This window comes from Trachypithecus francoisi, unplaced genomic scaffold (genome assembly GCF_009764315.1).
Source record: "Trachypithecus francoisi isolate TF-2019V2 unplaced genomic scaffold, Tfra_2.0 Lachesis_group1, whole genome shotgun sequence".
Lineage (NCBI taxonomy): Eukaryota > Metazoa > Chordata > Mammalia > Primates > Cercopithecidae > Trachypithecus > Trachypithecus francoisi.
Genome location: NW_022681454.1, coordinates 142482592 through 142499157, shown reverse-complemented (window position 1 = coordinate 142499157; position 16566 = coordinate 142482592). Strand labels below are relative to the sequence as shown.

General features: G+C 42.7%; 2 protein-coding genes across 7 annotated transcripts in view; one reads left to right on the top strand and one right to left on the bottom strand.

The window, feature by feature from the left end:
• Positions 1–13934, top strand: part of ZNF827 (zinc finger protein 827) — a 177663-nt gene extending 163729 nt beyond the window's left edge. For 2 of the 6 annotated variants that reach the window (XM_033215403.1, XM_033215402.1), the window contains 3 exons: positions 5813–6004; positions 6382–6559; positions 9964–13934. In XM_033215403.1, the coding sequence (XP_033071294.1) occupies positions 5813–6004; positions 6382–6559; positions 9964–10783 (1190 nt within the window). In that variant the 3' untranslated portion in view covers positions 10784–13934. Of the gene's footprint in view, positions 1–5812; positions 6005–6381; positions 6573–8095; positions 8163–8441; positions 8475–9963 lie in introns of all 6 variants that reach the window. The other 4 variants (XM_033215405.1, XM_033215404.1, XM_033215406.1 and 1 more) reach the window with 4 other exon arrangements.
• Positions 13935–14611: 677 nt separating this feature from the next.
• Positions 14612–16566, bottom strand: part of CUNH4orf51 (chromosome unknown C4orf51 homolog) — a 71236-nt gene continuing 69281 nt past the window's right edge. The window contains exon 7 of the transcript XR_004438159.1: positions 14612–15998. The gene's annotated coding sequence lies outside the window, so the exon portion shown is untranslated. The remainder of the gene's footprint in view (positions 15999–16566) is intronic.

The window sequence follows — 16566 nt, the reverse complement described above, 5'->3', positions numbered from 1 at the left end:
TTTCTAAATGTTGCAATAAATGGCATTGAGGAATCTGAATGGCTATTTGGAAAATACAGCCATCAATACCTCACCTCACATTGACACCAAAATAAATTCCAGATAACTTACAGAATCCCTATTAACAAGTCAGCCCTAGAAAAGCCTGAAGAAAATAGAATATTTATCAAGCTTACAGAGCGAGAAGGATTTGTAAAAGCTTAAGTGATAAAATAAAGCACAAATGAAAACAATCAAGAGATTTGACACATAAAAATTTCCTCAGTTTGCAAAAAATAACAGAAAAAGAGAAGCAAAACCAAAACCTGGGTCTGAAAAAGTATGTTTACAAAAATGACAAAAGGTTAATATATTTACCACATGGAATATTCCTGTAAACTGTTAAGAAAACCTTTAGGCCTCTAATTGAAGAATTCACAAAGGATATGAGGACATGAGCAGTCAATTCACAATGAAGGGAATAAAAGCTAACCACTTACATAAGGAAACACATACAACCTCACTGGCAGTCCAGCTAAAACTCGAGGCTTATATTCCACCTGTTAAGTTAGGAGAACATTTGGTATTAATACTCACTGTTGCTGGGATGATGCTGGTACTCACATTGCTGTTGCCCTGCAGAGTGGTGAAACTCCTTGGAAGCTAATTAAGCTGTATATACCAAGAGGCTTAAAATGTAATGCCCTGTGACCCAGTAATCCCATCTCTGGGAATTTATTCGTGGGAAAATATTCAATCAGTGAAATACTAATTTTAACTTTAAGTTTCATTTTAAGGAACTATTTAAGTAGACTGATCCCCTCCATGGATATAATACAATCATGTAAAACAATGCAAACATTTTCATGAATTTTTTGAAAGCCAACTATGTACAAATATCTAAAATAGCATGGGGAAATACAAAGTATTAGCTATCATTATTATTACATTTTGTTATGTATGTTTTATAATAGAATAATAATATTTTCTATAATGCTTACCATGATCCAGACATTGTTCTTAGTGATTTATATATAAAAACCTATTTAATTATCACGACAACCATATGAGGCAAGTGCTGATATTATCCCCATTTTATAGATGAGATAATTGAGGCACAAAGTTAAGTATCTTATTCAAAATAATACAGCTACTAAGTGGTAGAGGCGAGATTCAAACTCACATATTCTGATCTATTTTTTATTTTTATTATTTATTTATTTATTTTGAGACAGGGTCTCACTCTGTTGCCGAGGCTGGAGTAAAGTGGCGTGACCTTGGCTCACTTCAACCTCCACCTCTCACATTCAAGCAATTTTTGTGTCTCAGCATCCTGAGTAGCTGGGATCACAGGCAGGGGCCACCACACCCAGCTTGTTTTTTGGTATTTTTAGTAGAGATGGGGTTTTGCCATTTGGCCAGGCTGGTCTCAAACTCCTGGCCTCAGGCAATTCACTTGCCTCAGCCTCCCAAAGTGCTGGGATTACAGGCATGAGCCACTGTACCCAGCCTGGATCTAGAGTCTTTATTCTTAACCTTAATGGAAACAACTTAAAAGTAGAAGTGCTTACTTTTTTAAGAATGAAAAGAAGTGCTCTAAAATGTAACAGTGCCTGTATTGAGGCAGCAAGATGATTGGTACTTTTTTTTATGGTTTCAATTTCCTAATTTGTGATGTTTTAAATTGTGCAATATTTAGGGGGTTTTGTTTTGTGTTTTAAGTTCTCTTCAGCTAGTTGTCCTAGTGGGTGAAGTTGCATCACCTGTGCATAGGTGTCCTTCACCAAGATCTTTGTGATGCTGAAGAAGGTAAATGATCACTTGGGTCACAGTTAGCCTTGGACTTGGCTGGCAAGGGCACCATGACTCTTTCCACAGACATAGCAAAACAAGATGAGGACAGAAACGGGAGGCTGTTTGGACTTTACACATTGAGCAGGCTGGGCTGCATCACAGAGTGGCTGGCACAGCACATTGTATCTTTAGAAATTTATTAATTTAGGTATTTCTGCCTGTGCCTTAAGCCTAAGGGTACTTGAATCTATGTTTAGGGATGGTAGTTGAAATTAATATGTTTTAATTCTAAAAACGAATTTAAAAGAATCACTTGCAACAGGCCAATATTAGAAGATGGAGTTGCAATATCAGGGGTTCAGGGTCTCCACTGAAAATGTTCTATCTAGAAAATGTAACTAAGCTGGCTAAATATATAAGATAAGCAACTGGCAATAATGGTACTAGTTTTCACACAGCTTTCTTGTACCAAGAGAGGAGTCTGTAGTCTAAAGTCATATGCCATTGTTCCTCATGATCAGTGACTGAGGTCACATACTTGCAGTTCTAATAGGAGCAAGATTTTTAAAATTGTGAAATGAAGTAAGAGTTATCTGCCCTGGACCCTAAGTGCAGTTCTGACAGGAACAGGATTTGAAAACATTGTAAGTGGATACATATTTCTTCCTTTCTCTTTTTAAAAACTTTAAAAAATATGGTCACTCTAGAAAATTTTGAAAATAGAATAAAAGTAAACATGACACCAATAATTTTACACTCTAGAAGTGTGTGTGTATATATATGTGTGTGTGTATATATATATACACATAGATATATGTGTGTGTATGTGTGTGTGTGTGTATATATATATATATACATATATATATATTTTTTTTTTTTTTGAGACAGAGTTTTGCTCTGTCGCCCAGGCTGGAGTACAATGGCGCCATCTCCACTCACCGTAACCTCTGCCTGCACGGGTTCAAGTGATTCTCCTGCCTCAGCCTCCCAAGTAGCTGGGATTACAGGCCCATGCCACCACGCTTGGCTAATTTTTTGTATTTTTAGTAGAGATGGGGTTTCACCATGTTGGCCAGGCTGGACTTATTTTTTAATCTCCTAATAAAGGAAGTTAGGTTCTAACATTTATAGTCACTAGATTGCTTAATTAACTGATTTGAAGGGAACTGAAGAATAGTTTCCCTATATTTTCTCCCTTAACCTACAACTATGGGGTCACGTTGAATCTGTAAATCATTTTGTGGATAATCGACGTCTTAACATTCTCAAGTCTCTTGAACCAGGAACAAAGTCTAGCCTCTCCAGTTACTTGGGGTTTATAATGTACATCTTGAGGCCAGGTATGGTGGCTCATGCTTGTAATCCCAGTACTTTGGGAGGCCAAAGTGGGCAGATCATTTGAGGTCAGGAGTTCAAACCTTGTCTCTTCTGAAAATACAAAAACTAGCCAGGCATGATGGTGCACACCTGTAATCCCAGCTACTTGGGAGGCTGAGGCAGGAGAACTGCTTGAACCCGGGAGGTGGAGGTTGCAGTGAGCTGAGATCACTTTACTGTACGTTGCTTGAGCAACAGAGTGACACCCTGTCTCCAAAAAAAAGTACATCTTAGTTTATCACAGTAGAACTTCAGTTAATTGATTAAACCACTTCATATGTTGTAGAAGAACCTCACACTAGTAGACTTCCATTTCTCTCCTCCTAGCCTTTATGCTATTGTCATATGTTTACTTAAAAAATGTTTTATAAACCCTATAAAACACTTATTTTTGTTTAAACAATGTTACTTTTATCTTTTAAAGATATTTCAATAATTTAAAAATTATGAATTTATCCATGTGTTTATTATTTCCAGCCTCTTCATTCGTTTGTGTAGATCAGTTTTATATCTGATTTCATTTTCTTCTGCCTGGGCTTTGAACATTTCTTGTAATTCAGGTCTGCTGGTGATGAATTCCTTCATTTGTTTTAATGTGAGCTTTTGTTTCTTGCCTTCATTTTTGAAATGTATTTTTACTGGGTATAAGATTTTAGGTTGGCAGTGTATCTTTCAGTACTTTAGAGATGTTGCTTTACAGTCTTCTTACAAGTGCATAGTTTCCAGTGAGAAATCCACTGTCGTCCTTGTTTTTGTTCCTTTGCACATATCTTTCTTCCTCTGACTACTTTTAGGATTTTGTTCTTTAGCACTGGTTTTGAGCAATTTATGATGTTCCTTTGTATAGGTTTCTTCGTATTTCGTATGCTTGAGGTTCATTGAGCTTCTTGAATCTATGGGTTTATAATTTTCCTCAAATTTGGAAAATTTTTGGCCATTTCAAATCTCCGCCCTCCCCACCCCACCAGGGATTCCAATTAAACTTATTTTAAGCTTCCCAAAGGCATCCCTCAGTTCACTGTTGCTCTTTTCATTTGGGGGAATTCCTTTCTCTGTTTCATTTCAGATAGTTTCTGTAGCTATTATCTTCAGGTTTACTCATCTTTTCCTCTGCCATGTCTAATGGGATTACTGCTGGCAACAGACACTGCAGTTTTCATCAGTAGAAATTTTATTTAGATCTTTGTAATATCGTCCATGTCTCTGCTTAACTTCTTGAACATATGAAATACAGTCACCACTGTTTTAATGTCTTTGTCTGCAAAGTCTAACAACTGTGTCTGTTCTGGGTCACCTATGATTGGTTGATAATTCTCAATTTGAATTGTGTTTATCTTTTTGCACATCTGATCACCTTTGGATGCAGACATTGTGGTTTTTACCATGTTGGGTGCTTAATATTTTGTATTCCTATACATATTCTTGACCTTTATTTTAAGATGCAGCTAGCTACCTGGAAACCTCGTTCCTTTGGGGTCTTGCTTTCATGATTCTTTGGCAGGTCTAGATCACTAGGCAGTGATTTATCTAGGTTTAACCCACTACTAAGAGACCTTTCTTAGTTTTCCACCTAATGCCCTGTAAATTACATGTTTTTCCAATCTGACTAGTAGAAACAGGCATTATTTCTAGCCCTCTCTGAGTGCCAGGCACTATTCTCTAAGTCTTTTAGGTGGCTTTTCCCCCTCCAACTGTGGGTAGTTTCTTCATCTCCATGCTCTGATCCATACTTTGCTGAATACTCAAGGGGGACCCTCTCTGTGTCTCTGGAGTTGTTTTTTGTGCTGCCCTTCCCCTCTGATACTCCGTCTTGCAAAGTCTAGTCAGACCCTCAGCTCTGTCTCCTCCACTCAGGGCGTCTGTCAGGTTCCACCTGGTTCCTCCTCTCTGCACTGAAGCCTGGAGAGTCTCAAGGCAGGAAACTGATCAGTCATATGGCTCACCTCTTTTGTTTCCTGTCTCTCAGGGACCACTTTTCTTCACTGCCTAACATCCAGTGATATGAAAACTAGCATTTGGTATATTTTGTCTGATTTTTTTTCAGTTGTTAGTAGTAATGGTAAACCCAGTCCCTGACACTCTCTCTTGAGTAGAAGCAGAAGTCTTCTGACACTAGATTTTAATGGCCTGCTGACTTGTTTGTATCTGGCTTTGAGGGAGAGGGTCCAGTGTACTGATGAAAAGCATGGACCCTGGAGTCAGACCAACTCAAACCTCTTCTCCAGCACTTCCCAGCCATATGATCTAGGCCAGATTAACCTTTCTGTGACTCCATTCCCTCATCGTAAAATGGGGCGGATAACTGTTGTGCCACATAGGATTTTTGAAAAAACAAAATGAGGTAATTTAAAGTATAACACAGTTCCTGGAAAGCGGTAACATGTTCACTACATCTTAGCTATTACTGTCATTTTATTTTAATTCATGTAAGACCTTAATAAACACTTCTCAAACGAATGAATGCCTGCTTTTCGCCCCCAGTACCACAAAGCGGGTAGGTACCTTAGGGCCTGGGATCCCTCAGTGGTGGGGGAGCTGGGGACATGAGTCTTTGCTCCCAGAATGATGATGCATCCGTGAGACTCAACTCGTCACCCTCAGTTGCTATCATTCTAAGGAGTTTCATCTCAGTAACAGACTGGGTTATTTGCTTATTTTTTAGGGGAAGACAGGAAGACCCCCAGCGAATCAAATAGCCCCTCTTCATCCTCCCTCTCAGCCCTGAGTGATTCAGCCAACAGCAAAGATGATTCAGATGGCTCCCAGAAAAACAAGGGTGGGAACAACCTGCTGGTCATCTCTGTCATGCCTGGGAGCCAGCCCTCACTGAACAGTGAGGAAAAACCAGAGAAAGGTAAGGAGGAGGTGGGTGTGAGCCTGCTCAACCCTCTGCACCCAGTATGACCCATTCTTGAGAATAAGCCCTGGACAGGAGCAATGTCAGAAACTGATAATAGGCCCAGGATGCAGTATACTGGGCCTCACCTAAAGTTTGCGTTTCTTTTGGCTTAATTTGCATTCGAGTATGGGGTGGAAGGATGGGGAGGGTGACATTGACTCCAATGTTTGTACATTTAACTCCTTTTAGCACGGAGATATGGGGAACAGTGCCTGGAAGGGTATAGTTGTCAGGCGTCTGAGGAGGTGGGAGAAAGGCGGAGCTTGGCTCCACTCCTGCCCTCCTCTCCCCGCTGCCCTGGGCACCTCTATACCCAGCTTCGGTCCTTGCAGGGTTCGAATGCGTTTTTTGCAACTTTGTCTGCAAGACGAAGAACATGTTTGAGCGTCATCTGCAGATACACCTCATCACCCGGATGTTTGAGTGTGATGTGTGCCATAAGTTCATGAAGACCCCCGAACAGCTGCTGGAGCATAAGAAATGCCACACTGTCCCCACCGGTGGGCTCAAGTAAGGAAAGCAAGTACAGAACCTTTTACTGCGTTGTTATTCAATACCCTTTCCCCTTCCCTACCCTGTCCCTTCCCATGAAGGTTTTGGGAGTCATGGAGAAGGGAAGCTTGGTATGAGGGGAGTTAGTCAGGAACCCCTGCTGCCTTTAGCTGGATTGAATTAGCCCTGTCCCCCTAGGGTGTCAACAGATGTCAGTAGAAGAATCCATTTTGCAAATATCCTGGGATTCAGAGCAAGAAAAAAGACACGTTGGAACAACCCAGCATGCAAGAATAGGCTCCTCCTACACTGCCTGAGTTTTGTTCAGACTTAATTTTGATGGACTCAGGGCTTAGTGTCCCCAAGCATAAATCATACTGTCACCGAGACTCACCATCTCTGTTTCTCCAATGGCTTGCTACATATCCTTTAAGTAAGCATTACAGCCACCCCATCCTCCAAAATTGGACAGTTTGAACAGGCAGGAGGCAACATTTTTCATGCAAAGATCATGTGCTTCATGGTCCTCCTGCAAACATACTGATGTCTTCTTCCCAAGATCTAGACAACGAGCATCATCTTTAACCAGTATTTTCAAGAGGCTCTTTGGTCTCAAGTGAAACCAATCAATTAATATCAAACATACTGTGTGTCTGGCTTGATAATAGGTGCTAACGGGCACACAGGAATAAAACACCATTTCCACCCTCAAGAAATGTATGTCCTAGTACTACCTAATCTGCACAGTGAAATCAGAGTCCCTGTTCACAAGGCACTTAGGGTCTGGTAAAGAGAAAGCAGCACAGGTAGGAGGACACAGAAAGACACAGTTTTCAAGGCATAATTACTAATTCTCAGCTAAACGATCATGTTGAATGAAAAATTACATTTACTTAACACGAGGGGGAAAAAAACCTTTTGTTTTAAAACATGTTCATCATTGAAACTCACAACCCGCCAGAGAGGTGGCATGACTCCCCCAGATGGCTGAGGAAGGGAGAGATGGAAAGGACCCTGGGAGTGGAGTGTTGGGGGCAGTGCGGGCTGGGTCCCCCCAGGCCCCTGCCTCCTCAAAAACTCCCCCACACAGGAGAATCAGGGAACAACAGGACCTACCATTGAACTCCATTTTGTTTCACTCGTGGGGGTGCTTCGAAGGGAGGGGGAGGGGAGGGCAGAAGGGATTGGGGAGGGGGTGATTATAATTCAAGGAAACCAGTAGATGGGAAATGCCTAGCGAGAGCTTATTTGGGGATTTGATTTGGTTCGTTCCCACTGTCCCTTTATAAATATTTGTGTGCTCTCATTTTAAAAAGAAACACCAGAACCATGTTTTTCTATGGTTGGACCAGTGCTCACTGCCCTTCCCAGTAGCCCAATCACACCCATGAACGTTGCAGCCCCTGCCAGTTGTGGCTTTGCCAGTTCGCCTTTCCTCAGGGACCTCCAAAGTCCCAAGCCTCTGAAGCCATTGGGGAGAATGCACAGTGAACTCTGATGCTTTTGCTGGTACAGACACTTCCCGTGCGGTGCTAACCGTCCCCTGTGTAATAGTTTATGTTCTAGGATGACCAAGTAGAAGAATACTTTGAAAAAATTGATAATGCCTTCTGGCTATACAGTGAGTCTTTGTTTTGTTTTGTTTTGTTTCCTTTGCCATATCAGAGAATTAATTTGCCTGAGAGAGTGTCTTTAAGAAAATAACGGGAGCACGGAAAACCCTTAGCACTTTGCCTGAGCAGTGAAAGAAAGATTGAGCTGTGGGTCACAGAAATGTCCTTAAAATGAAACAGACTGCTGATGTCTAAATTGCTTTTCTGTGATGGAACTGCTTGTACTCTATATCCTGTTCATAATGCAGATCAAATAAGATTATACTATTATTTTTCTTTTGCCGTAGCTCAGGACAGTGGTGAGTTTCAGACTCCTCTAGGTAAGGCCCAGCTTGGCGTAGGGGTTGTGTGTGCACCTGACCTGGGAATGGGCTTTATATTTCTCTCGTGTGCACTCTTCTGTGAGCTGAGGTTCAAAGGCTAACGGCGAGCTTGGCGCTGAGGAGGCCGTGCACGGTGCACTTGGTTGTGTTGGGCTCTGCTGAACACCTCTCCAGACCCTCCGAGGACAGTCCACTCCTGGGCCCTGCCCTGCAGGAGCCAAGCAAGAGCTGAGGCAGCCACTTTTGCATTTGCATTCTTTGTGAAAAGAGAGCAAACACGCTACAGTTCTCATATAAGCCACTGACTCCAGCCTGGCAGCTTCTAAAAAAGAAGCTCAGCAGAGTTTGTTAACATGGCCTCCCCACTCCTCGTGGCCCCTCTGGACAGCCAGGAGGGTTGGTGGTAGCATAGCCTCACTGCAAAGGATGGAGAAACTGAGCCACAGAGAGGCCCAGGCTAGGGTATCCAGCTCCAGCCTGACAAGGTGATGGAGCTGGGACCAGCATCCGCCCTTCCAGAATCTACCTAAATTGCCTGTAGAGACCACTCAAATAATGAACCAGTATGTCCTGAGTGCTTACCATGTGCCGAATACTTTACCAAGCACTGCAGAGAATGCAGAGGAAATGTAAGATACGGTCCTGCCCTCTGAGAATTTCCAATCCAGTTGGATTATTATCCTGTCTCCAGCATAATCATGTATAAATAATGTCTTTGAGCTCCAGATAGCAGTTGTCTCCCTTCCTCCTCCCTTCCTCATTAGCAGATGGGCCGTTGGGTGGGCTTCCTTCTCCTCCCATGCCCCTGCCATAGTCCTCAGCTTCCTTTCCTGACAAAGAGCCAGTCCTGCAGGAAGATATGTTTTACGAGTACATAGATGTGCACACACTCACACAGAGATACACACACAGGCCTTCTCATCCTAACAACCCCTTAATAAGCACGATTCTGACCCCTGTGACTTTCTGTTTGCTGGAGGTAGCGCTCCCCCTATAAGCTGTTCTTTAAAACCTCTTAGCCTTTCTGCGTGTGCTTGGTGTGGTGCATGAAAAGTCGATTCTTTGTGTTGCTCCCATCTAGAGGGGAGGTCAGGAGGTTTAGACCTCTGTGCTGTCTGGTCGGGAGTGGGGAGGGCTCCGAGGGGCCGGGCGGGGGCTGGAGGGGAGCACCAGCAAATTGATTCCTGGCACTTTATCTGCTCCCCTTGGTGAGGGCTGGCCTTGCCTGTATCGGCCGGGAGACCCAGAATAGGCTGAGCGGACCTCGCCAGAGCTGCTTGCCAGCGGGGACTGCTCTGTCAGCAGGGAGAGCCAAAAAGGGCCGTTCCACCCCTGAGAGGCGGCAAGGGCTGGGCTGGGCTGGGCTGGGCAGGTCAGGCCTCAGACACTGCGGGGTGGTGTGAGGGAAGGCTGGTGAGGCGGGGAGAAGCGCGGCTGCCTCCGAACCTCCCCGGCTGAACCTGCCTTGCGTTGCTTCCCCCGGCAGGTGCCCATTCTGCATTTATTCCACCAACCGCCCCGCTGCCATGGAGTGCCACCTCAAGACCCACTACAAGATGGAGTACAAGTGCCGGATCTGCCAGACGGTGAAGGCCAACCAGCTGGAGCTGGAGACGCACACCCGGGAGCACCGCCTGGGCAACCACTACAAGTGCGACCAGTGCGGCTACCTGTCCAAGACCGCCAACAAGCTCATCGAGCACGTGCGCGTCCACACCGGGGAGCGGCCCTTCCACTGTGACCAGTGCAGCTACAGCTGCAAGCGCAAGGACAATCTCAACCTGCACAAGAAGCTGAAGCACGCCCCACGCCAGACCTTCAGCTGCGAAGAGTGCCTGTTCAAGACCACACACCCTTTCGTCTTCAGCCGCCACGTCAAGAAGCACCAGAGTGGGGACTGCCCCGAGGAGGACAAGAAGGGCCTGTGTCCAGCCCCTAAGGAACCGGCCGGCCCGGGGGCCCCGCTCCTGGTGGTCGGGAGCTCCCGGAATCTCCTGTCTCCCCTGTCGGTTATGTCCGCTTCCCAAGCTCTGCAGACCGTGGCCCTGTCAGCAGCCCACGGCAGCAGCTCAGAGCCCAACCTGGCACTCAAGGCTTTGACCTTCAACGGCTCCCCTTTGCGCTTTGACAAGTACCGGAACTCAGATTTTGCCCATCTCATTCCCTTGACAATGTTATACCCCAAGAACCACTTGGATCTCACATTCCACCCTCCCCGACCTCAGACTGCGCCTCCCAGCATCCCCTCACCCAAACACTCCTTCCTCGCCTATCTCGGACTGAGAGAAAGAGCAGAGACTGTCTGAGGGCAGCCATGTTCTGTACCAAAAACAAAGAGACAAAAGACAAAAAAAAAAAAAACCCACAAAACTTAAACACAACCCCAGCAGGTGTATGTTGCTGCAAAACCTACAGACCCCCATGGGTCTGAAACATGTGTACTGTATATCTTTAGTAAGGAGTAGAGAATTGGCTCTGTGTGTATACCTATTGCATTGACCTGAAAGCTGCTTTATCCAATCTTCAGAGAGGTGACCTACTGCATACTTCTACCTTCAGAGGCATGCCTCCCCAGCCACCCACTCCCACTCTCAGCCCTTCTCCGTACTTTTCTCTGAAAGGAATCTTGTCTTGTTAAACCCTAAAGAGAGTGTCCTTAATAGCAATCAGCACTTGTAAGCTTATATACTGGTGCATTTGGTTTTCTGTTGGGTGAATGCGGTGTGTGGGCGTTTGTGGATTCTGAAAGAGAAAGCCGTGTGTCGTGTGCCATGACATTTCTATTGCACATTCTTTGTACTGGCTTCTTTAACAGCGATGAACGTTCTTTTCCCTCCTGGGTTGTTCATCCACGACAGTCTCTCCCTGTGCTCCTTCATCACCTTTCCCTCTCTCTTTGACGGCTACAGAGTGGTAGGGCCTGGTGCTTAGTCGATGAAGGAATGGTAGACATCTACAGTGCTGCTGGAGATTTCCACCAGAGCGCTGGAGACCTTGTACTCAGATCTTCTCTGGTGACGAAGAGGCGAGGAATCAAGTGACTGATCTGGAAGAAATATCTCGCAGCACTGCAGCAAACATCACAGAACTTAAGTGTGTTTTGTGTGTGTGCCCACACATAGACAAATGTGTACGGTGCACACACACAGTGCATCATTTTTTAAGGGCAGATTATATATATATATATGATGTATTAATTCAGTGGTTACCATTTGTTTGCAGGAAAAAGAAATGTATGAGTGAAAAAAATTTATGGTTGATAAATCCAGCCAAGGAGATTAAAAGGGGTTTGGATAAATTCTGGGTATAAATGCTCAGACTAAAAAAAAGAAACGGCAGTTTTGCACAGTGCTGTGGTCTTGCACTAGTTTTTGTTTCTCATCTGAAAAAAGTAAAATAAAAGGAAGAAAATGTACCTTTTTTATGGAATGAGTAGACTGTATGTTTGAAGATTTAGCCACAACCTCTTTGACATATAATGACGCAACAAAAAGGTGCTGTTTAGTCCTATGGTTCAGTTTATGCCCCTGACAAGTTTCCATTGCGTTTTGCCGGTCTTCTGGCTATATCGCGGTATCCTCCATGTTATTAGTAATACTGTATTCCATTTTGTTAACGCCTGGTAGATGTAACCTGCTAGGAGGCTAACTTTATACTTATTTAAAAGCTCTTATTTTGTGGTCATTAAAATGGCAATTTATGTGCAGCACTTTATTGCAGCAGGAAGCAGGTGTGGGTTGGTTGTAAAGACCTTTGCTAATCTTAAAAAGTAATGGGTGATTTAAAAAGAAAAAAGGAAAAAATCTTTGGCTGAATATGTTCATTGCTTGTATTTTTAAAACAACAGAATTTCCAGTATGAAACAGGCTGAAAGAGCAGGAAGAAATGTTCTTTGTATAATAATGGGAAGTTTGGAATATAAAAGTTTATATATTTAATTTATCTATTGGAGAACTGGTGTACAGGAGGAACACTTTCTTACTGTGTTGCTGTTTTCCATCATGTGTTATCCTAAGAGTTGGGGTTTTTAAAAATCTGTTTCACCAGGGGAAAATAAAAGCATCCCTAATGTTCTTCCTCTAGTCAGTTTGCTTTGCTGAAAGCTCCCTGGAAATTAGTACAGTTCTACAGGAAGCCAGAAGACTGTACTGTCTGTCCACACCATGGTCTCCTCAGTCCCCTCCATGCCAGCCCCTCTTCCCCACACCCAGCAGGTATGCTACACCTCCCTTTGCCAGTCATCCCGCCATGGATGGGGAGTCTGCTTGGTGCCCTGGCAAATCTGTTTACACTAAGGAGATGCCCACAGGGACAGGGAGGCCAAACCAGCTAGAGCGGGAAGCTCCCAAACCCTCAGTCATTCTCCGGCAGAGACCTTTGCTCTTGGCCAGGTTTGAAACGATGTTCAACCTCGCCACGTCAATGTCTCAATAAAAGACACTATAGATAGTTATGGACAATACACTCCAAGAATACTGGGCTTATGGGTGGGTTGGGTTGTTTTGTTTTCAAGTCATGTCTTTATCCCCATATAATGGAGAATGTGCCACTTGGCTAATAACGTGTTTTCAAAATTACAAGTTCAGTGATGACAGGAAAGAGGGCTAAAGTGATCCCACAGAGGCTGGTAGAAAAGGTGAATCACACTCAAGCACCAGCAGGTTAAAAACCTGAAAGGGTGGCCCTGACAATTCAGACTATAGGTTTTACAGCATGCCACTTGTGCAATAGGAGGTCTTAGGATTGAAACTTTCAAGAACAAGAGGGGGTGAAAGGAGACGTTTACTGCTCAAATGCCATGCATTTCACTGCTTGCCACTGAACTTGTATTTGAATGACTTAGTCATGCTTAATATAATTGGGCAACTTTTTTAGCACTTTGGAAAGAGTCATCAATCTTTCTGGTAAATTATAAAAGTTTTCTGAGTGAGAAAAGGTGTGTTTGGAGTTTGTTTGACTTTTTATATTATTATTGTTATTAATAAAGAAAAAAATCTACAGCATTTTTCAGACTCCACCCTAGAAAATATGTACCCCTGAATTTGGTTTGCAGTTTGATACTCAGGGAAGGATGTATTCCATAGATATCCTTTCCGTGTAAAACACTAACATCTTTGAGAAATTCACCTACCAACTAACTTCAATTGTTGTCACTATGCATTCTTCAATGAAAACTAGCTTATTTTTCCATATAGTAATGCAGTTAGGGTTCTCAGCACTTTCTTTCTTCTATCCTTTTTTTAACTCTTCATATTATGTTCAGATGATCATACTGTCAAGGTTTGTGTACATTACTGAAAATTTGTATTGTATAAAGCTTTTTGCATTACAAGGCTGTACAGGGTCATTTTGACAGTAACTGGTATATTCCTTTGCATCTTATGTTGCATTGCCAATTTCTAGTGTATCCAGTTTGAAAGTATAATATACTCTAATTAAAAAAAAAAGTTGGCTATACTCTTGTTTCTTTTTCTTTTTTGGTTTGCCATCCTTGACTGCTTGTTAGTCTCAGGGTTTTGTTTGTCTTGCTTTGTTCCGTTTTTTACTTCTCAGTGTATTTTAATCAGATTTCAGAAGTGTCCACTCCTGGTTTTAACTGTCACAAAATTCAAGTGTTGAACAGTGATGGTTATAATGCAAACTGTTATTATGTACATCTTTAATGGCCATTAAGGTTGAGAGCATATCCATCATTCAGGACAGTGGCAGGCCAGCTCCTTCCTGAAATTACTTAGTGACATTTGAAAGTGTTTGCCAACCCTATCCTCTCCTGCTTAACATCATTTCATTGACCCCATAGCCAAAGGGGGGAAAACAGATGAATAATTGCATTTATCTTAATGAAGTTGGGCAACTATGAGATTTTAATGAGTGGAAAAATGGTATGTTTTGCAAACTAAATAATAATCTATCCAAATGCAAGTAATAATAGTTCACCATTCAAGAGAAGGTTCCAGAGAAAGAAACTGAGACCAAAGACAGAGAGAGAAATAAATGAAAAACACGCTAAGTTCAAACAATTTTTTAAAATCCATTTTGTTCTATATATTTGAGACCTTTCCATGAATCTATGATGGTTGACAAAAATATATAAAGCAGCAGAAGAGACTGTTTTGCCTGGTTTGTAATTTGCATGCTTATAAATATAATGTCCTTTGCTTATTTCAAGCAATTGTGAACCACTTCACTCTAACATTTAAAAAGATCAAATTTACTTTTTAAAAAATGAGATAATGTAGGAGAAGCCACTTTGAAAATGGCCAGTCACTAATTAGACACTATTTTCTCTTTTATTTTTTCATCCAACAGCTATTTTTTAGGTGATTGAGTCAAATACGTTAATTTGATTCAAATACTAATTTTGTTTTGAGGTGGCCGGTGTTGAAATAAGCCAGACTTCTTTGATTTTTGCTAGTGCTACAGGCAGATGTGGCTTCTCATTTTGTGTACACATTTTTTTTCCTTAAACTCCACAGCTACCTTACATTTTCCCTGAAGTTGAGAATAGCCAGCAATACAAAGAAAATAATCATCAGTTTAGTAATCATCTCCCCAGAAATGGGCCTTCAGTGACTTTGAGAAATGGTCTGGAAACAGAACCGTTCGTGACAGAACAGATCACACCCTCTCCCATCTTGACTTATCTGGAAAACGGTGTGTGGACCCCAGCATCTGCAAGCCAGTCATGAGGCCTTTGTTTGAATTGTAATCCAAGCACAATTAGATATTTCTCCTACTGTCATGCTACATAAATATAGTTTAAGCTAAGACTCAAAGCCATGTTTTCTATAATGTGTCCAGTGCTGATGGATTGTTTGGGAGCCAGCAACAAACTGTGCCTGACCATTTAACAGAGCTGCCGCACTGGTCACGGGAGCAAGGAGAAATTCTGCAAGCCGTGGTGAGCACGTATTTCCCCTTATCCGCAGTCAGAAGCACCACGGTAGAACCCCTGCCTGCCAAAGGTCATGTGGGACTTGTGAACAATTTGAAGGGGAAGACACATCTCATTAGTCACCTCCATGCTTTCGGTCTGTGGGGACGAAGGAGAGCCAAGAGGTGCTTAGCGATGGAAGCCGATAGCAGCTGAGTGATTTCATCGGTGCTTCCAGAAGACAGAGAATATAGAACTGGAACCCTTCCCAGCAGCAGCTTAGAACCTGTGAGCAAAATCACAAGATAAAAGAGGTCCCTTGGAGATTTAGGATTCATTCTGAGGAGCCATCCATCACAGATACTCAAGATACTCCAGCCAATATTCTTGCTTACATCATTCCCTCAGAATAGAAGAGTCCCACACAAAATGGGGTTTATTTTGGGAATAACTACAATTAACTAAGCAGGCAAATGCCTGTAAAACAGGACCCAGGGTAAGTGAAGTACAGTGACTCCCAGAAATTGGGGCACTCTGTTTTTCCCTGTGCAACATCTGAAGGGTGTCAGGTTATTTATTAATCAAGGCCTCTTCTTCTTTATGAAGTAGTAGAGCTTCTGTTCATAATTCTTTCTTTGTAGTTGAATCTGTAAAACAGGAAAATGCAGATCCTGCTCACATTAATAGGAGGTGCAAAAGGGAAAAGCAAAACCAATTGCTGTATCCCCCTGGAATTCCTTTCTCGCACAGCTAAGTATTAGTTCATTAGTACTTGGTTTTCAGTAGAATTCTAAACCTGGAGCAGAGAATCTACTTCAATTCACACTTCAAAATCATTTCCCCTTACACAATTCCCTACAGGTGGTTTTTTACTCTGTATAGTGAGAAAATTTGGATTACTTGGAGTCAGACTACCTGAGTTACAAACCTGGCTCAGACACGAGCTAGGGGTGTGATTATGACATACCATTAAGCATCTTCTGAAAAGAACTGCTGAACTGAATGATCTCTAAGGCCCCTTCCCACTCTAATATAACATATAATCAACTACGATTCTACAACTTGCTGTAAACAAGAAAAAGTCAGCCTTTTGAAAGAGAGACGGTTGCAAGGCAGAATCCTTGTAAGGCAGTTACAGCAAAAATGGCACCTCAACATTTTCAAGCCACAACAGGCTCAGTGAAGGGAAAAAAATGACTAAAAATATTTTTCTGC